This window comes from Bombina bombina, chromosome 6 (assembly GCF_027579735.1).
Source record: "Bombina bombina isolate aBomBom1 chromosome 6, aBomBom1.pri, whole genome shotgun sequence".
Classification (NCBI taxonomy): Eukaryota; Metazoa; Chordata; class Amphibia; order Anura; family Bombinatoridae; genus Bombina; species Bombina bombina.
Genome location: NC_069504.1, coordinates 302,818,708 through 302,840,103, shown reverse-complemented (window position 1 = coordinate 302,840,103; position 21,396 = coordinate 302,818,708). Strand labels below are relative to the sequence as shown.

Below are 21,396 nucleotides of genomic sequence, written 5' to 3'. Positions count from 1 at the left end.
TTTAAAAAAGGGATCTGGGAGGGGGGTATTGAGGGGGAAGCTACACTACAGAAAAATAAATATTTATTTAAGTTATGGGCACATTATTTTGAAAAGTGGGTACTGGCAGACAGCTGCCAGTACTCAAAATGGCACCAAATAGTGAGAGGGGGGAGGGTTAGAGAGCTGTTACGGGGGGCTCAGGGAGGTTGGGTGGTAAGGGGGATCCTACACTGCAGAAAATATATAATTTAAAAAAAAAACATTAAAAAACAAACAAACACAAACTATTTTTTTTTTATACTGGCAGAATTTTTGCAAGTACTTAAGATGGAGGGAAAATTGTGGGGTGGGGGAGGGAAGAGAGCTGTTTGGGAGGGATCAGGGGGTGGGAGGCTGATCTATACACTAAAGCTAAAATTAACCCTTCGAATTCCCTACAAGCTACCTAATTAACACCGTCACTGCTGGGAATAATACAAGTGTGGTGCGCAGCGGAATTTAGCGGCCTTCTAATTACCAAAAAGCAACGATAAAGTCATATATGTCTGCTATTTCTGAACAGGGGATCCCAGACTAGCATTTACAACCATTTGTGCCATGATTGCACAAGCTGTTTGTAAATAATTTCAGTGTGAAACCTAAAGTTTGTGGAAAAGTGAAAAAAAAAATATTTGATGGCATTTGGCAGTGAAATGGTGGCATGAAATATACCAAAATGGACCTAGATCAATACTTTGGGTTGTCTACTACACTACAGCTAAAATTAACCCTTCAAGCTCCCAAAATAACCCCTTCACTGCTGGGCATAATACACATGTGGTGCGCAGCGGCATTTAGCAGCCTTCTAATTACCAAAAAACAACGCCAAAGCCATATATGTCTGCTATTTCTGAACAAAGGGGATCCCAGAGAAGCATTTACAACCATTTGTGCCATAATTGCACACGCTGTTTGTAAATAATTTCAGTGAGAAAGAGTCTACGGCTTTATTCATTACTTGTGGGAATTAAGAACCTGGCCACCAGAAGGAGGCAAAGACACCCCAGCCAAAGGCTTAAATACCTCCCCCACTTCCCTCATCCCCCAGTCATTCTGCCGAGGGAACAAGGAACAGTAGGAGAAATATCAGGGTATAAATAGTGCCAGAACAAAACTAAATTTAGGTCCGCCCACCGGAGCAATGGGCCGGATCCATGGACTCTTCTCCCCACGATGGAAATTAAATTATCAGGTAAGCATAATTTATATTTTCCATCAAAAGGGGAGGAGAGTTCAATACGAGCCAAAGAAAGGGGTATCTCTTCTCCTATTTCTCCGATGACACCAATATCACATAACGCTGAGTTCTTGGGAGGTCTATTGGCGGAGAGGCATTGCCCAGGCGGCATGTCAAACACAACTCCATTTGCCAATCTGGTCTCTAACCACACACTGAAAACACGCTCACAAATGACAGATATCTCTGGGGGGAGTTTCTCCTCCTGGCTCAAATATGCCCAACTGTCACATCTTCTGAAAATCTCACCCCATAGGGACAGTTTAACTAGAGAACCAACTCCATTTGAAAGGCTGTGCCTGTCGGGCTCCCCGCCCCGTAGCTCCCTCTCCATAGAAAAGAAAATGCTAGATAATACCCCTAATGCATCGCCCCCAGCATGCAAGCTTCACTGGCAAGCAGAACTAGGGAGGGAAATATCAGAAGAGCAATGGCAGGCCATCCTTTATAGCACTTCCAAGTCCTCGTCCCTAGCCAGAATCTTGGAACTGAATCATAAGGTCCTATTTCGTTGGTACCTCACACCCGAAGGAATTAAACAAATATACCCAAGAGCAGGCGCTACTTGCTGGAGGGGGTGCGGGGCGGTGGGAACAATGGCCCACATGTGGTGGTACTGTCCAGTGATCTCCCCTTTTTGGAGGAGAGTAGAGAAATTCCTTAAGGAGCTCATGGGTCCGACATTTAGTTTAACACCCCTCACTGCCCTCCTGAACCATAAACATGATAAGGTTTGCAGGATCAGATGGAAGCTCCTACAAATTACCATTAATAGTGCGAAAGCACTTATCGCCCGGAAATGGAAATCCACAAATGCCCCCACAACCCAGGAGTGGCTCCACCACATCTCGGAACACTTGGAGGGGGAGGAGTATTCCTTCTTCAGGAATGGCAATCTGGCCTTCTTTCATGAAGTCCGGTTCTATTGGGAGTCCTTCTCCCACACCCTGAGAGAGACGACACACCCTATCCCATCCGGAATCCCTTAGGGAACAACGCCTCCGACCAGACCTCCCCCCCCTCCCCCCTCCCTCTTTTCCTTCTCCCCTTCCTCTTTCTCCCCCCATTACATATTGCTTTTATGTTAAACAGGCAGGAAGGGCTATATTAAAGGACAAAATGGTAATAGTTACTTGTTTATAACTGTTTATAACAGTTTTTTTTACTGTTCATAGTCATGTATGTTGTAATTAAAATGTACAGACTCTTTCATCTACCAATTGCGTAATTGATATAATATGCTGGGAACTTGCCACAGCTTGGAGGACCGTTTCGGGACCCCCTCACTTATGCCCCAATACAAGGACCATTTGGACATTAAACCCCATGGACCTTTATAGAGCGTGGGGATGCTGGCAACCACTTACCAACTGCATAATTGTTCCTAGAAACTGTGTCTTATTGTATCGCAATTATATTTCAATAAAATTGTATTTAAAAAAAAAAAAAAAAAGGGGAGGAGAGTTAACGGTTTCAATCATTACTTGTGGGAACGAATACCCAAGCTCTAGAGGACACTGAATGAAAAACCGGGAGGGCAAAAGAAGGCGGACCCTAATCTGAGGGCACCACAGCCTGTAAAACCTTTCTCCCAAAAACTGCTTTGCCAAAGCAAAAACGTTAAATCTGTAAAATTTTGGAAAGGTATGTAAGGAGGACCAGGTAGCTGCCTTACAAATCTGCTCCATAGAGGCCTTATTCTTGAAGGCCCAAGGATAAACCACAGCTCTAGTTGAATGAGCCGTGATCCTCTGAGAAAGCTTATGTCCTGTTGTCTCGTAGGCCAAGCGAATCATGATACTCAAAAAAAAAAAAAGGACAAAGAAGTTGAAAAGGCTCTCTTGTCCCTTGCGCTTCCCTGAATACACCACAAAGAGATGTAGACTGTCTGAAATCCTTCGTAGCCTGAAAATAAAACTTCCAAGCTCGAACCACATCCAAATTCTCCTTAGGAGAAGAAGAGTTAGGACACAAAGAAGGAATGACTATTTCCTGATTGATGTTACGATCCAAGAAAGTAACAATGTCAAGAGAGTACATAGGTTCAAACGGAACCCTCTGCAATACCTTCAGAACCAAGTTCAAGCTCCAGGGAGGAGCGGACTGTCTAAAAACAGGCCTGATTCTAGACAGAGCCTGAACAAAAGACTGAATATCAGGAAGCTCAAGGAAGCCTCTTGTGCAACAAAACAGATAAAGCTGAAATCTGTCCCTTCAAGGAACTGGTGGCAAGCCCCTTCTCCAGTCCCTCCTGGAGAACGGACAGAATCCTGGATACCTTAACCTTGTGCCAGGGATATACATACTTCTCACACCAGGACAAGTAAGTACTCCACACCTTATGATAGATGCGACGAGTGACCGGCTTCCTGGCCTGAATGAGAGTATCAATCACTCTCTCAGAGAATCCTCTCTTGGTTAAGACTAAGTGTTCAATCTCCACGCATTCAGCCTCAGAGAATCTAGATTTTGATGTTTAAAGGGATTCTGTACCAACAGATCCCTGCGACAGGGTAACCTCCATGGAGGAGACAATGACATCCTCACTAGATCCGCAAATCACGTCCTCCGCAGCCACGACGGAGCAATCAGAATAGCCGAAGCTTGCTCCTGATTGATGCGGGCCACTACTCGCGGTAGAAGTGGCAACGGTGGAAAAACATAAACTAGGTTGAACCCCCAAGGAACCAGTAAGGCGCCTGTCAGCTCTGCCTGGGGATCCCTGGACCGCGACCCGTATCTGGGTAACTTGCAATTGCGTCCCCCATCTGAGACAAATCTCTGAAAACACCTCTGGATGGAGAGACCATTCCCCCGGATGGAAGGATTGCCTGCTTAGAAAATCCGCTTCCGAGTTGTCCAGAACCGGAATGTGGATTGCCGAGAGCGAGCAGCTGTGGGATTCTGCCTATTCCAATATCCGAGAAACCTCCCTCATTGCTAGGGAGCTTCCCCCCCCCCGATGGTTGATGTAGGCCACCGAAGTAATGTTGGCCGTCTGGAACCTGATAAAGCCTAATGACCCCAGGAGAGCCCACGCCTTCAGAGCATTGTAGATCGCTCGAAGTTCCAGAATGTTGATCGGGAGGAAGGACTCCTCTCAAGACCACTTTCCCTGTGCCATCCTGGCACCCCAAACAGCACCCCATCCTGACAGACTTGCGTCCGTGGTCACAATCTCCCAGGACGGTCTCAGGAAGGATGTCCCCTAGGACAGTTGTTGCAGACGGATCCACCAAGAGAGAGAATCCCTCGCCCGAACATCCATGGAAATCTGTTAGGATAGATCTGAATGATCGCAGTTCCACTGTCTCAACTGAAGAGGTCTGAGATGGAACCTGGCGAAAGGAATGACATTGATGCTGGGCACCATGAGCCCGATCACCTCCATACTCTGAGCCACCGAGGGACTGGAGGAGGACTGAAGGGCAAGACAAGTTGACGCAATCTTCCTGCGTTGCCGATCTGTGAGAAATATCTTCATGGATATAGAATCTATTATCGTTCCCAGGAACTTCACCATGTTGCTGGGAATCAGGGAGCTCTTTTCCGAGTTTATCTCCTGTACTAGGATGTCGTCCAGATAGGGCGCCGGGTACCACAGCAATGCCTCTGGATCTGGCCACTGCAAGTAGCTCCCCCAGAACCTTTGTAAAGACTCTCTGGGCCGTCGCCAGACCAAAGGGAAGGACCACAAACTGGAAATGATGGTCCAGAAACTCAAACCTCAGGAACCTGAAAGTGATCCCTGTGGATTGGCACATGAGGGTAGGTATCCTTCAAGTCTATTGTCGTCATGAACTGACCCTTTTGAACTAGGGGCAGAATCAATCTGATCGTTTCCATTTTGAACGATGGAACAGCCAGAAATTTAGTTAAACATTTTAGGTCTAGAATGGGGCAGAACGTGCCCTCCTTTGGAACCACAAAAAGGTTTGAATAGTACCCTAGACTGGTACAATAACTCAGAGAGATTCCTCACACATTCTAGAAAGGCTGCTCTCTTTCCTGGTCTGGAAGACAGATTTGACCGGAGGAATCTGCCCCTGGGCAGATGAGATCTGAACCCTATCCTGTAACCCTGGGCGACAACCTCCAGAACCCAAGGGTCCTGAACATCCTGCAACCAGGCCTCTGAGAAGAGAGATAATCTGCCCCCTACATGGTCTGGAGACAAGTCGGGGGGCCGCCCCCTAATGCCGACTTTGTTTCGGCGGGCTTCTTGTTCTGCTTTGACTTAGTCCAAGACTTAGCTGGTTTCCAAGTACCCTTGGACTGATCCGTTTTCGCGGCAGGCTGCTGTCGTTGGGCATTGTCCGCACAAAAGGGAAGAAAAGTAGATCTCTTAGGCTTAGCCTTCTTATCCTGTGGTAGGAAAGGGCCTTTGCCTCCCGTAACCGTGGATATGATCGAGTCCAATCCTGGACTGAACAGAATATTTCGATGAAAGGGAAGTGATAGCAGTCTGGACTTAGAGGTCATGTCCGCAGACCACAATTTTAGCTACAGAGCCCTGCGGGCTAATACGGGAAAACCTGACACCTTTGCGTTCAGGCAAATAATTTGCATATTGGCATCACAAATAAAAGAATTAGCGACCCTCAAGGCTTTAATTCACTCCTGTATCTCTTCGAGGGAAGTCTCCCTCTCGACCATGTCAGACAGAGACTCGCACCAATATGTCGCAGTTCCGGCAAACCGCAGCTACCACCGCTGCTGGCTGAAAAACAAACCCTGTGTGTTGGAACATCTTTCTCAACATGTTCTTAAACTTCTTATCCATATCTTCAAAGACGTACTATCCTCAAGAGGAATCATTGTTTGCTTCTCAAGCGTAGAGATAGCACCATCCACCTTAGGGACAGTCCCCCATAGCTTGAGCTGAGAGTCCAAGATGGGGAACAGCTTCTTAAAGGAAAAAGAAGAGGAAAAAGAAAAACCTAATCTTTCCCATTCATTCTTAATAATGTTAGCCATCTTAACAGGAACCGGGAAGGTCTGAGGTACCACCCTGTCCTCATACACTTTATCAAGCTTAGGAATCGAAGGTTCCTCTGGTAGTTTCGGTTCCGGAACCTTGAGGGTAGCAAGCACCTGCTTCAGCAAAAACATAATTTATGCTTACCTGATAAATTCCTTTCTTCTGTAGTGTGATCAGTCCACGGGTCATCATTACTTCTGGGATATTACTCCTCCCCAACAGGAAGTGCAAGAGGATTCACCCAGCAGAGCTGCATATAGCTCCTCCCCTCTACGTCACTCCCAGTCATTCGACCAAGGACCAACGAGAAAGGAGAAGCCAAGGGTGTAGTGGTGACTGGAGTATAATTTAAAAAATATTTACCTGCCTTAAAAAAACAGGGCGGGCCGTGGACTGATCACACTACAGAAGAAAGGAATTTATCAGGTAAGCATAAATTATGTTTTCTTCTGTTAAGTGTGATCAGTCCACGGGTCATCATTACTTCTGGGATACCAATACCAAAGCAAAAGTACACGGATGACGGGAGGGATAGGCAGGCTCTTTATACAGAAGGAACCACTGCCTGAAGAACCTTTCTCCCAAAAATAGCCTCCGAGGAAGCAAAAGTGTCAAATTTGTAAAATTTGGAAAAAGTATGAAGCGAAGACCAAGTTGCAGCCTTGCAAATCTGTTCAACAGAGGCCTCATTCTTGAAGGCCCAAGTGGAAGCCACAGCTCTAGTAGAATGAGCTGTAATTCTTTCAGGAGGCTGCTGTCCAGCAGTCTCATAAGCTAAACGTATTATGCTACGAAGCCAAAAGGAAAGAGAGGTAGCAGAAGCCTTTTGACCTCTCCTCTGACCAGAGTAAACGACAAACAGAGAAGACGTTTGTCGAAATTCCTTAGTTGCCTGTAAGTAAAATTTTAGGGCACGAACTACGTCCAGATTGTGCAGTAGACGTTCCTTCTTCGAAGAAGGATTTGGACACAAAGAAGGAACAACAATCTCTTGATTGATATTCCTGTTAGTGACTACCTTAGGTAAGAACCCAGGTTTAGTACGCAGAACTACCTTATCCGAATGAAAAATCAAATAAGGAGAATCACAATGTAAGGCTGATAACTCAGAGACTCTTCGAGCCGAGGAAATAGCTATTAAAAATAGAACTTTCCAAGATAACAACTTTATATCAATGGAATGAAGGGGTTCAAACGGAACGCCCTGTAAAACGTTAAGAACAAGGTTTAAGCTCCATGGCGGAGCAACAGTTTTAAACACAGGCTTAATCCTGGCCAAAGCCTGACAAAAAGCCTGAACGTCTGGAACTTCTGACAGACGTTTGTGTAACAGAATGGACAGAGCTGAGATCTGTCCCTTTAATGAACTAGCAGATAAACCCTTTTCTAAACCTTCTTGTAGAAAAGACAATATCCTAGGAATCCTAACCTTACTCCAAGAGTAACCTTTGGATTCACACCAATATAGGTATTTACGCCATATCTTATGGTAAATCCTTCTGGTAACAGGCTTCCTAGCCTGTATTAAGGTATCAATAACTGACTCAGAAAACCCACGTCTTGATAAAATCAAGCGTTCAATTTCCAAGCAGTCAGCTTCAGAGAAGTTAGATTTTGATGTTTGAAAGGACCCTGTATCAGGAGATCCTGTTTCAGAGGTAGAGACCAAGGTGGACAGGATGACATGTCCACCAGGTCTGCATACCAAGTCCTGCGTGGCCATGCAGGTGCTATTAGAATCACTGATGCTCTCTCCTGTTTGATTCTGGCAATCAATCGAGGAAGCATCGGGAAGGGTGGAAACACGTAAGCCATCCTGAAGTCCCAAGGTGCTGTCAGGGCATCTATCAGGACTGCTCCTGGATCCCTGGATCTGGACCCGTAACGAGGAAGCTTGGCGTTCTGTCGAGACGCCATGAGATCTATCTCTGGTTTGCCCCAACGTCGAAGTATTTGGGCAAAGACCTCCGGATGAAGCTCCCACTCCCCCGGATGAAAAGTCTGACGACTTAAGAAATCCGCCTCCCAGTTCTCCACTCCCGGAATGTGGATTGCTGACAGGTGGCAAGAGTGAGACTCTGCCCAGCGAATTATCTTTGATACTTCCATCATTGCTAGGGAGCTTCTTGTCCCTCCCTGATGGTTGATGTAAGCTACCGTCGTGATGTTGTCCGACTGAAACCTGATGAACCCCCGAGTTGTCAACTGGGGCCAAGCCAGGAGGGCATTGAGAACTGCTCTCAATTCCAGAATGTTTATTGGCAGGAGACTCTCCTCCTGACTCCATTGTCCCTGAGCTTTCAGAGAATTCCAGACGGCACCCCAACCTAGAAGGCTGGCGTCTGTTGTTACAATTGTCCAGTCTGGTCTGCTGAATGGCATCCCCCTGGACAGATGTGGCCGAGAAAGCCACCATAGAAGAGAATTTCTGGTCTCTTGATCCAGATTCAGAGAAGGGGACAAATCTGAGTACTCCCCATTCCACTGACTTAGCATGCACAGTTGCAGTGGTCTGAGGTGTAAGCGAGCAAAGGGAACTATGTCCATTGCCGCTACCATTAAGCCGATTACCTCCATGCATTGAGCCACTGACGGGTGTTGAATGGAATGAAGGGTGCGGCAAGCACTTTGAAGTCTTGTTAACCTGTCCTCTGTCAGGTAAATCTTCATTTCTACAGAATCTATAAGAGTCCCCAGGAAGGGAACTCTTGTGAGTGGAACGAGTGAACTTTTCTTTTCGTTCACCTTCCATCCATGTGACCTTAGAAAAGCCAGTACTAACTCTGTATGAGACTTGGCAGTTTGAAAGCTTGAAGCTTGTATCAGAATGTCGTCTAGGTACGGAGCTACCGAGATTCCCCGCGGTCTTAGTACCGCCAGAAGAGCACCCAGAACCTTTGTGAAGATTCTTGGAGCTGTAGCCAATCCGAATGGAAGAGCTACAAACTGGTAATGCCTGTCTAGGAAGGCAAACCTTAGATACCGGTAATGATCTTTGTGAATCGGTATGTGAAGGTAAGCATCCTTTAAATCCACTGTGGTCATGTACTGACCCTTTTGGATCATGGGTAAAATTGTCCGAATAGTCTCCATTTTGAACGATGGAACTCTTAGGAATTTGTTTAGGATCTTTAAATCCAGGATTGGTCTGAAAGTTCCCTCTTTTTTGGGAACCACAAACAGATTTGAGTAAAACCCTTGTCCCTGTTCCGACCGTGGAACTGGATGGATTACTCCCATTAACAAAAGTTCTTGTACGCAGCGTAGAAACGCCTCTTTCTTTGTTTGGTTTGTTGACAACCTTGACAGATGAAATCTCTCTCTTGGAGGAGAGAATTTGAAGTCCAGAAGGTATCCCTGAGATATTATCTCTAGCGCCCAGGGGTCCTGGACATCTATTGCCCAAGCCTGGGCGAAGAGAGAAAGTCTGCCCCCCACTAGATCCGATCCCGGATCGGGGGCCCTCAATTCATGCTGTTTTAGGGGCAGCAGCAGGTTTCCTGGCCTGCTTGCCCTTGTTCCAAGACTGGTTAGGTCTCCAGCTTTGTCTGTAGCGAGCAACAGATCCTTCTTGTTTTGGAGCAGTGGAAGTTGATTCTGCTCCTGCTTTGAAATTCCGAAAGGAACGAAAATTAGACTGTCTAGCCTTAGGTTTGGCTCTGTCTTGAGGCAGGGCGTGGCCCTTACCTCCTGTAATGTCAGCGATAATTTCTTTCAAACCGGGCCCAAATAAGGTCTGCCCTTTGAAAGGTATATTAAGTAATTTGGACTTAGAAGTTACATCAGCTGACCAGGATTTTAGCCACAGTGCTCTGCGCGCCTGAATGGCGAATCCGGAATTCTTAGCCGTAAGTTTAGTTAAATGTACTACGGCTTCCGAAATGAATGAATTAGCTAGCTTAAGGATTCTAAGCCTGTCCGTAATGTCGTCCAGAGTAGCTGAACTAAGGTTGTCTTCCAGAGACTCAATCCAGAATGCCGCTGCAGCCGTGACCGGCGCAATGCATGCAAGGGGTTGCAATATAAAACCTTGTTGAACAAACATTCTCTTAAGGTAACCCTCTAACTTTTTATCCATTGGATCTGAAAAGGCACAGCTATCCTCCACCGGGATAGTGGTACGCTTAGCTAAAGTAGAAACTGCTCCCTCCACCTTAGGGACCGTTTGCTCTCCGTCCTCATGTTCTGCAAGTTGTGACGCAGTATCTGACATGGCCCTAGCATTATCAGCGCACTCTGTTCTCACCCCAGAGTGATCACACTTGCCTCTTAGCTCTGGTAATTTAGCCAAAACCTCAGTCATAACAGTAGCCATATCTTGTAATGTTATTTGTAATGGCCGCCCAGATGTACTGGGCGCCACAATATCGCGCACCTCCCGAGCGGGAGATGCAGGTACTGTCACGTGAGGCGAGTTAGTCGGCATAACTGTCCCCTCGTTGTTTGGTGAAATTTGTTCAATTTGTACAGATTGACTTTTATTTAAAGTAGCATCAATACAGTTAGTACATAAATTTCTATTGGGCTCCACTTTGGCGTTAGCACAAATAGTACAGGTCTCATCCTCTGAATCAGACATGTTTAACACACTAGCAACTAAACTTGCAACTTGGAAATATTATTCAAGTAAAATACAATGAAAAACGTACTGTGCCTAAGAAGCACAGAAAGATATATGACAGTTAAAATCAATAAACTGAAAAGGTTACAGCATCAAACTTTGTAAAAACAAAACACAATTTTAGCAAAGGCTTGTTCCCATTAGCAAAGAATAACTAACCCTGATGGCATAAAAAAGTTAAAGAATAAACGTTTTTTTATCACAGTCAACTACAATCTCACAGCTCTGTTGTGAAGATTACTTCCCTCAAACAAGCTTTGAAGACCCCTGAGTTCTGTAAGATGAACCGGAACATGCAGGAAAAAACAATGAGCTTCTGACTGAAATTTTTGATGCGTAGCAAAAGCGCCAAAAAAGGCCCCTCCCCCTCACACACAACAGTGAGAGAGATCAGTAAACTGTCAGAATTAGATCAAGCAACTGCCAAGTGGAAAAATAGTGCCCAAACATTTTATTCACCCAGTACCTCAGAAAATGAAAACGATTTTACATTCCAGCAAAAACGTTTAACATAAATTAAGAGTTATTAAAAAGCCTGTTGCTTGCAAATAGGCTAAAGTCTTATATACACAGTGTAATTCCAGTGAAGTACCATTCCCCAGAATACTCAAATGTAAAATATACATACATGATATTATATTGGTATGGCAGGATTTTCTCATCAATTCCATTGTCAGAAAATAAAAGCTGCTACATACCTCTTTGCAGATTAATCTGCCCGCTGTCCCCTGATCTGAAGTTTACCTCTCCTCAGATGGCCGAGAAACAGCAATATGATCTTAACTACTCCGGCTAAAATCATAGAAAAAACTCTGGTAGATTCTTCTTCAAACACTACCAGAGAAGGAATAACACACTCCGGTGCTATTAAAAATAACAAACTTTTGATTGAAGAAATAAAACTAAATAAAATCACCTTAGTCGTCTCACACATCCTATCTAGTCGTTGGGTGCAAGAGAATGACTGGGAGTGACGTAGAGGGGAGGAGCTATATGCAGCTCTGCTGGGTGAATCCTCTTGCACTTCCTGTTGGGGAGGAGTAATATCCCAGAAGTAATGATGACCCGTGGACTGATCACACTTAACAGAAGAAAAGCACACATTTTCCACCATAAACCTAAAGTCAGGCTCCTCCGCAGTGGGAGCTTTAAGTTACTTGGACTCCGACCCAGAAGGAACATCCTCCAAAGAGTCGGAGTCGTCCTCATCAGCGGATAATCTTTCAGAGATATCCATTGGAGTATAAGACCCCTGGGCCGGATCGCCATATTTTATCTTAAGCTTGTGCTTAGCAGAACGTGGTAAGGCACTTATCACCTTAGAGACCACCGTTTGCAGTTGATCTGCAAAATCTGATGGCCAATGGATCTCTCCCATAGGAGAAATAGATATGACCTGGGGAGCTGCATGTGTACTCGGAGATGTATGTAGGGAACGTACCTCACGGGACGGGGAGCCCTCAGAGGTGGATGGCTCAGTAGTACTAGACATCCTTTTCTTTCGAGATGTTGTGACTTATCAAGGCATGTGGAATATAGTTGAGCAGGCGGATCTACCAGAACCTCCTCACAATAAACACAGGTACTAGACATAAAGAGGGAGTACCCTCTAAAGCGTTAGAGTCCTCCATAGCTTGCGTCTTTATTACGGACAAGATATAATAAATATAAAATGGCACCTTTAAAGCCTCCAATGGTACTCACCACCTACTATAACCCGGACCACAGAAACCGTTATGTCTCCTGCGCTGCTGGTCAAGCAAAGGAAGTCGAATAGGCCCCACCCCACAGAAGGAATGCCTCGCAGGACCGCCCCTGCACTAGGGAGAAAACGCACCAAATCTGCCGCGCAAATACTCCCGGAAATTAAACTAAAGAACACCCAGAGCCACATCTCACACATATCGCAGCAATGACACAATAAACAATAGTATGTACAAACCCCCCCGTTCAATAATCCCCCTACTAGGGATATTAACCCTTCTATAAAGATAAAAGGTATCACACTGTGACCCTGTCTTCTGCGTAATCATTATGTGTATACAAATTGAAACTATCTTACCAGAATCTACGCCGTGGAGCAGGAACACGGCCTCTCTCAAGTGTGACAGTGTAGTAGCATCGCTCCTGACATGGACTTGAGTGTAGAAAGCAGGCAGCGAAACTCGTAAACGCGGATTGCTTATGGAGCTGTTAATCTGAGTTGGGATGGTTTCGCAGAAAGACTCTCAGTGCATCTCCGGACTCTAACTTTCACCCAAGCTCTCACTGAGAGGCTGACAGGACTACTTAAAACTCTAGTCCCACTGCGAAGAGTACAAACCTCCATAAGAGACTACTCCGAATCTTCCGACACTTCTCTGCCAATCTCCTGTGACGAAAGGCAAAGAATGACTGGGGGGTGAGGGAAGTGGGGGAGGTATTTAAGCCTTTGGCTGGGGTGTCTTTGCCTCCTCCTGGTGGCCAGGTTCTTAACTCCTACAAGTAATGAATGAAGCCGTGGACTCTCCTCCCCTTTAGATAGAAACCTAAAGTTTGTGAAAAAGTTTGTGAAAAAGTTAACAATGTTTTTTATTTGATGGCATTTGGCGGTGAAATGGTGGCATGAAATGGGCCTAGATCAATACTTTGGGTTGTCTACTAAAAAATAAATATATACATGTCAAGGGATATTCAGGGATTCCTGACAGATATCAGTTTTCCAATGTAACTTGATAATTTTTTTTAAAAAAAAATGGTTTGGAAATAGCAAAGTACTACTCTCAAAAAAGCAAAAAAACATGTAAACATTGGTATTTCTAAACTCAGGACAAAATTTAGAAACTATTTAGCATGGGTGTTTTTTGGTGGTTGTAGACATGTAAGAGATTTTGGGGGTCAAAGTTAGTGATATTCCCAACAGTAATTAATGATGATCCGTGGACTCACAGTGTCATTAGAAAGAAAAGTGTGTTTTTTTCCATTTTTTCATCATATTTTATAAAAAATGTTAAGTAAATTCTAAGATATGATGAAAATAATGGTACTTTTAGAAAAACGATATATAATATGTGTGGGTACAGTAAATGAGTAAGAAGAACATTACAGCTAAACACAAACACCGCAGAAATGGTCCCAAACGGTCAGAAAATGTAAAAGTGGTCTGGTCACAAAGGGGTTAAATATTTTTATTTATTTTTACTGTTTCATAGCGTAGTGCCCCCCTCCCCCCCGCAATTTTTATATTATAGGGTCCCCCACACCTCCATTTTCCTTATTGTAGCTGCCCCATCTCTACCTGTCCCTTTAAAAAAAAATCCTAGCATAGGGCCGCTCCCACTTCCTCCGCCTACCCTGCTGGGTCGCCCACGCCTCCCGCCAGCTCCAGAAATATTGTTACAGACTGTGACACACACAGTGTCAATGTCTGTAACGATCAGGCATCTGCCCTCATATGGAGGCTGAGTACCGATCGCGCTATGGGTCCATATGCGGGAGATGCCTCAAGCTTCAGGAGCTCCAGATCTCGGCTGTAACTTAACAGCTGAGATTGCTGAAGCGACAACGTATATAGCCAAAGTACCGCACAACGTATATATACGTCATTTTGGGTGAAGGGGTTAAGTTTAGGAGCCAGACAATTTTTGGTTCAGTACACTGGGTAGCACTTGCTGATTGGAGGCTACATTTAGTGCTGGAGATGGAGAATACCCATGTAGCATTTTATTATCCATTGGTGTACAGCTAGGAGTATATTTATATTTGTTATTTTTTTTCCTTCCACTATTTATAATTTAAATATCTACCACTGAGCTGTATATTATAACTTTATACATTTACATTGAAATAGATTGTGTATTATAAAACAAGATACAAGGAGGTAGCTGTAAGTCAGGTACACAGCCTAGTCTTTCACTACTTAAAGGGACATGAAAACCAAAATGTTTATTTCATGCTTCAGAAAAATCATATAATTTTAAACAATTTTCCAAATAACTTCTATTATCAAATGTGTTTCATTGCCTTGGAATCCTTTGTTGAATGTGCAGCAATGCACTACTAGGGGCTAGCTGCAAACATCTGGCAAGCTAAAAACAAGAGACAAATGTGTGTAGACACCAATCGGATGCAGCATTACTGCTTCTGAGGATATGTAAATATGCTTTAAACAAAGGATACTAATAGAATAAAGCAAATGAGATTATAGAAGTAAATCGGAAAGTTGTTTAAAATCACATGCTCTATCTGAATACTGAAAGTTTAATTTTGACATTACTGTCCTTAAAAAGGGACATACATTGTTTGATGAAACTTTCCACTAACGCAATGCTCAGTGACAATAATGTATAATAAATCTGTTTAAACTGGGACTAAAAATCACCTTAAAAAAATGCTCTACAGATGGTGCCCCTGGCTGCTGCTTTTTTATGTCAATTAGCAATGAGCGGTTTTGCTTAGCAGAAGACAACAGCCGGACCTAAATCTTTTTTTTATCTGAATACTCACAGAATCGTTGACAGAATGTCTTGTGACAAGTTGATTGCAGCTACTATATATATATATATATATATATATATATATATATATATATATATATGTGTGTGTGCAGCAACTCCATATTTCCCTGAAAGCACTCTACATGGGAAAAATTGGAGTGAATGGTCGCCTTCTAAATGGACTGCTTGCTGCTAATTTAAATTAAAAAAAAAAATAACAGCGGCCAGGGGCACCATCATTTTTAGTTAATACATTTAGTTCTTACAGACTTATAAAAAGGTAAGCTTGCTAGGGAGGATTGCATTATTAGAAAGTTTTATATAAGGTTTACTGTCCCTTTAAAACTAAATCAGGCGTAGCAACATCACCTGCACTGTCTAGAGAAACAGAGAATCTGCATTCTTCGAGTTAAATGTCACATTTATTTTAAAATGTGTGACTCTTTACTTGTTATCTAGCACCAAGATAACTGTATATTATAGTAGTGCATACATACACACACATGCATAGCAGGCTAGGACTATCCAGGGTGCTAGATAAACAATAGCATAACATCATAAAACGGAAAATGCACCGGATAAGCTCTTAAACAAATAATTCATTTAAAGGGGACATGAATAACAAAATTACATTTTTATTAAATCAGCTAGAGCATGGCTTTTCAAAGAATAAACCAATTTATTTTGTTCTATTGGTTGAAAAGCATATACAAATATGCACAAGTGTGCATGTGCCTTGAGCACTAAATGAAAGCAGTGTTTGCAATGGTAAACATTGTTGCAGACACTGCTATCTAGTGTTTAAAAACTGATTAAAAAAAACAATTGCTGCCAAATAGTGCTCACTACGCATACACACTCCAGAACCTACTTAGGTATGTTCATCAAGAAAGGATCCCAAGAGACAAGTAAATTTGATAATCAAAGTAAATTACTTTTGACTTGTTCTTTTAAATTCATTGTTTTGATTCTTTGTCTTTGTCATAAATTATTAGAAAAGAAAAAAAAAATTTTTTATTATAAAGGTTGAGTTGTGGAAGATCTAAATAATATTATTGATCTTTTTTTTGTTTATTAATATTTAAACTGAAAAAAATCTAGTAAGAAAATGCATTGGCAATGAAAGGATTTTGGCTTTTGCCTTTAGGCAAGAATGAGTGGACTAGTAACTTTCATCTCTTAACTAGTAATTTACATTTTTCTCTTACACACAAAAACCCACCCTTTATAAATGATACGCTATTACCTTATATCGCTGAAGGTACCCTATTCTTTCTGCTACTGCAGACTCCATCTCAGAGATTTCATTCTTCAATTTAATGTTTTCTTTCCTTAAATGCTGTTCCATTTCAATAAAGTTTGTGTATCTCCTGGTTAGAGATTTTTCATTCACTCTGAGGACAGTCATTTTTCGGGAGTTCTCTGCAATTAATTTTTTCATTTCATCAGGGTCCATCTTAAGAGTTTCTAGCAAATTCTGTAATGTAAGTGCATAAATGAACAAGTGGGTGTTAATCATAAAATACATTTTAACAGCTTTATGATTACATTACATGATTTTTTGACTATTAAAAGATTGCTGAATTCCATTCTCTTTGTGAAACCCAGACTAGGTTGATTTCACAGCTCTTCCTTTTCTTTTGAGCTTACTTTATATTTAGTGTTGTTAGCACTCAATGGCACTAATATTTTTGTGCTCCACTTGTAATCTAGCCCTATATTGGGTGTAGATAACTTTATAACAGAACAAAAAGAAATGTTTATTTTCTACAGCAAAGTTCTGTTTTCAGTGTACTGTCCCTTTACTAACTGTGTAATTACAAATATATTTGCTTAATTGTCTGATTTATGTCACTGAGTGGGGTCTATTACAATCTATACAAAGAGCAGTGTAATCTGATTTTTTCTGGGTGGGGAAATCATCATATTCAAAATTATTCTAAGCCTTAAGAAAACAAAAAAAAGATAAGTAATTAATCAATTAATCAATCAGTTTAATTGAAAGGGTGCCATGATATGACATATGATTACACTGTTCTTTAAAAACAAAATTTATGCTTGCCTGATAAATGATTTTCTTTCCTGGCATGGAGTCCATGAATCCATTCAATTACTAGTGGGAATTCAACTCCTGGCCCCCAGGAGGAGGCAAAGAACACCCCAGCAGAGCCGTTAAGTATCACTCCCACTTTCCATAAACCCCCAGTCATTCAGCCAAAGGAATATGGAAAGAGAAGATGACACAAGGGTATAGAGGTGCCTGAAGTTTGAAAATAGACAAAAGCGGCCCACAAATCCATTTAATTACTAGTGGGAACCAATACCCAAGCTAGAGGACACAGAATGGAAGGGAGGGAGAACAAGACAGGCAGACTTAAACAGAAAGGCACCACTGCTTGTAGAATTTTCCTCCCTAAAGAAGCCTCAGCTAAGGCAAAAGTATTGAATTTGAAAATTTTGGGAAAAGTATGCAACGAGGACCAAGAGACCGCCTTGCAGATTTGTCCCACAGAAGTCTCATGATTGAAGGCCCCAGAAGAAGAGTTAGCCCTAGTGGAATAAGCCGTAATTCTCTAAGGAGGCTCTTGTCCAGCTGTCTCATAAGCCAACCGAATAACACTTCTCAACCAGAAAGAGAAGAAGAAGTGACCTTCAGGCCCTATGCTTTCCAGAGAAAACAACGAAAAGGGAAGGAGATTGCCGAAATTCTCTAGTTGCCTGCAAATAGAATTTCAGAGCACGCACAACATCAAGGTTATGCAACAGACATACCTTCTGAGAAGAAAGATTAGGACAGAACGAAGGAACAACAATTTTCTGATTGATATTGTGGTCCGACAGTACCTTAGGAAGAAATCAAAGGTGGTCTTCACAATTGAGCAAAAACGATCAAGTGATCAAAATAAAAGGGAACCTTTTATTTTGATCACTGGATTGTTTTTGCTCAATTGTGAAGACCACCTTTTTCACTGTTTCGCATTTGTATTGACATTTTTTCACTGCCAATCAGTTATGATGACAGTTTATATTTAGATAAGCACTGGACTTGTACTTTTACTGTTTTTTACCGTTCACAACTGTTCTCCGCTTAAACGTTTTTTAGTGCAGTTCTTTCACTATTCAAAGTAATTTATTTTTAATTTTAAATTTTTAATTTTTGGTTTATAAACACACTTTGATTTTTGACACAAATCATCACATATTATCACACAAAGATAACCAATATACCTTTCATCATAGAATAACTAGGACAACACATTAATTCCTTGGTCATAAGGCATTAAGAACACCGCTCTAACACGCCCACAGGCCACACACAGGAAATCATTTGTTTATTTGCAATTTTATTGTAATCCTAGGCATCTCCCAAGGAGTTTGATATATTTTTAACATTGTATTTTAATATTGTAAAATCTTGGATCCTCGATTATTTGTTTTAATTGTAACATTGTTTTTACAATTGTCACATTAAATTGTTTCAACTGTTACATCGTTTCAATTTAAATTTTTATTCATATGCATTTGCTTGAATAAAACTTAATTCATTATCCAGACCCTGCCATTGTTACTTGGCGCTTTGATAATATTTCCTCTGATTCTCCATACATTTTCTGACCGCTAGGGGTCAATTTATTAGAGCTAAGGGTCATCATTGTAGTAGGCGCTCAGTGACACACTTCATTTGATCATATTACAGGCCTAAGATAGCTTTTTTATATATATATATATATATATATATATATATATATATATATATATATATATATATACACACACACACATTCATACACACACACATATATATATATATATATATATATATATATATACACACACACACCAGTGACGTGCAGTGAGATCAGAGGCTAGTGAGGCGCTGACAATGATACACCGGAGAAACACATATATGAGCCCAAAAGAAGTAGCTTAAATTAAATTTAAGCATTGTTTCTCAACCGCGGGTCTCAAGTACCCCCAACAGGGCAGGTTTTCATTATAGCTGAGTGCACAGGTAAAATAATCAGCTGATGGGTGAGAGCAAGTTAGTAGTAACCATGGTGTTAATGATCAGCTGATTATTTCACCTGTGCACTGGTTCAGCTATAATGAAAACCTTGCATGTTGGGGTACTTGAGGAATGCGGTTAAGAAACACTGCACGTATGCACCAGCACATCTGTATTGTGTTGATTACCTGGAGAATAATGCACACACACACAACATGAGACAAACGCTCAGTTAAATTCTGACATTGCAATTACATAGGAATACAATATATAATTTTAGATAATAAATGGGTGGTTATCCTATTAACTTGAGATAAGTTTGAATTGAAATTATGAGAAATACATACTGTCACATCTGCAGCACTTAGATTGCATAAGATCACCTCTTCAGTCAAGATTTTATCTAAAAATTCTACACTTGTTTGATTTTTTTTTATTATTATTATTTATGCAAATGATAACTTGCATATTATATTGTACAAATCTGTACTGTTTCCCAGCTGACAGCAAGCTATATAAGAAGCAGTATAGATTTGTACAAAATTATATGCAAATGATAATTTGCCTAAATAATAATAATAAAAACATTTTAAACAAGTGTAGAATTTTTAAGATAAAATCTTGACAGAAGAGGTATAATGGGGCAGATGGTGCAGTTAGATATATTTTTTTAACAGTGACACTATGGCCAGTCTTTTTTTTTTTTTTTTTTTTACTTTTTTTCCCCTCTCTTCTCCTCCAATATGTTTTGAAATTGACACCAGGTTGATATAAAAACAAAATAGATAGGTTACAATTTATGTTATTTTTTTTTTTTAAATGTTGAGAGCAGTCAGTATCACTAACCATGACAAATGTAATTAGATTTGCTGTTACAGCTGCAATACTACAAATGACCACTAGAGGTCCTCAGAGACAAAAAAAATACAAATACAATACGTGACAATTCTAAAAACATACAACAGCCTTATTATTAGTGCATAAGTGCAGATAAGATGAAGAGTAAGTCACCTGCTAGTGCTACAAGACACCCTCACATTAAAAGCTGCAGCCATGAGTCCACACACTCCCTTTCCTATTCCTAGAAGCAGTGCCTGCTCTCAGCCTCTCACTAACTGCTGGAAAGACACGGGGGAGGGACAGATGTGGGGAGTTTCCTTACCAATGCAGCTACTGAAGACAGTACCTGCAACAGTTACACCAAACCCTCTGCTCTAAACTTTCTGAAGCCCCCCACACTACGGAAGACAGTACCTGCAGCTGTTACACCAAACCCTCTGCTCTATAGTTTCTGAAGCCCCCCACACACAGTGAAGTCGACTTTGCAGCCCATGCTTTTTTAAACCAAGTTTACACTTGAAATAAACTAGTCAAATAACGTCTTCAAGATGTCTTTTTTTTTTATCTGCTGCAGTGCGGGGGTGGGGGGAAGCAGAAGCCGTAGTCGTGGAACACACAGAAAACCTACTCATCTGCTCCTCTATTCAAATTCCCACTGATATAACTGATATATATTGCGCATTTAGTAAAACACTTTGGAATTTGAATTAGAAGAAGCAGATGAGTAGGTTTTAGAGCTGACACTAGTGAATTTCATTCACTTACCTTAACTCTTTGAAACAATCTCTCTCCTTGGACAGGGCAGGGCTCTTAACAAGATGACAGCCTGGAGACACCACAGAGACAGTCTCTCCCTCCCCTCCTCACTTCCCGCCGTCTATGCTCAGCTGCTCCCTTGCGCATGCGCAGGGAGCCAATCAGCGCCAGTCAGTTCTCCTGGTGCTGTCAATCACCAGGAGAACATGACCGTCTCTGATTGGCTCCCTGGCAAAGAGGAATGCCTCCTATTGGCTAATATTTTTGCTTTGGTTAGTCTTAATTTTGTTTATAAACAGTGGGTGGCGCTGCTGCTATAGTAGAAATTTATCCATGTTTCACTATGGAGAGATGCAGTCCTGTATGATGCCTCTCCATAGCGTTACATGGGTGGAAAAAAAAATGGTGATTTTTTTTTTTTATTACAATTTTTTTTACATTAAAATTAATTTAATTACA

General features: G+C 41.8%; 1 protein-coding gene across 1 annotated transcript in view; it reads right to left on the bottom strand.

Annotated features, from left to right (window-relative positions):
• CEP290 (centrosomal protein 290) overlaps positions 1-21,396 on the bottom strand; it is an 862,077-nt gene that overhangs the window by 612,770 nt on the left and 227,911 nt on the right. Inside the window, 1 exon segment of the mRNA XM_053716925.1 lies at positions 16,582-16,812. Coding sequence (XP_053572900.1) covers positions 16,582-16,812 — 231 coding nt within the window.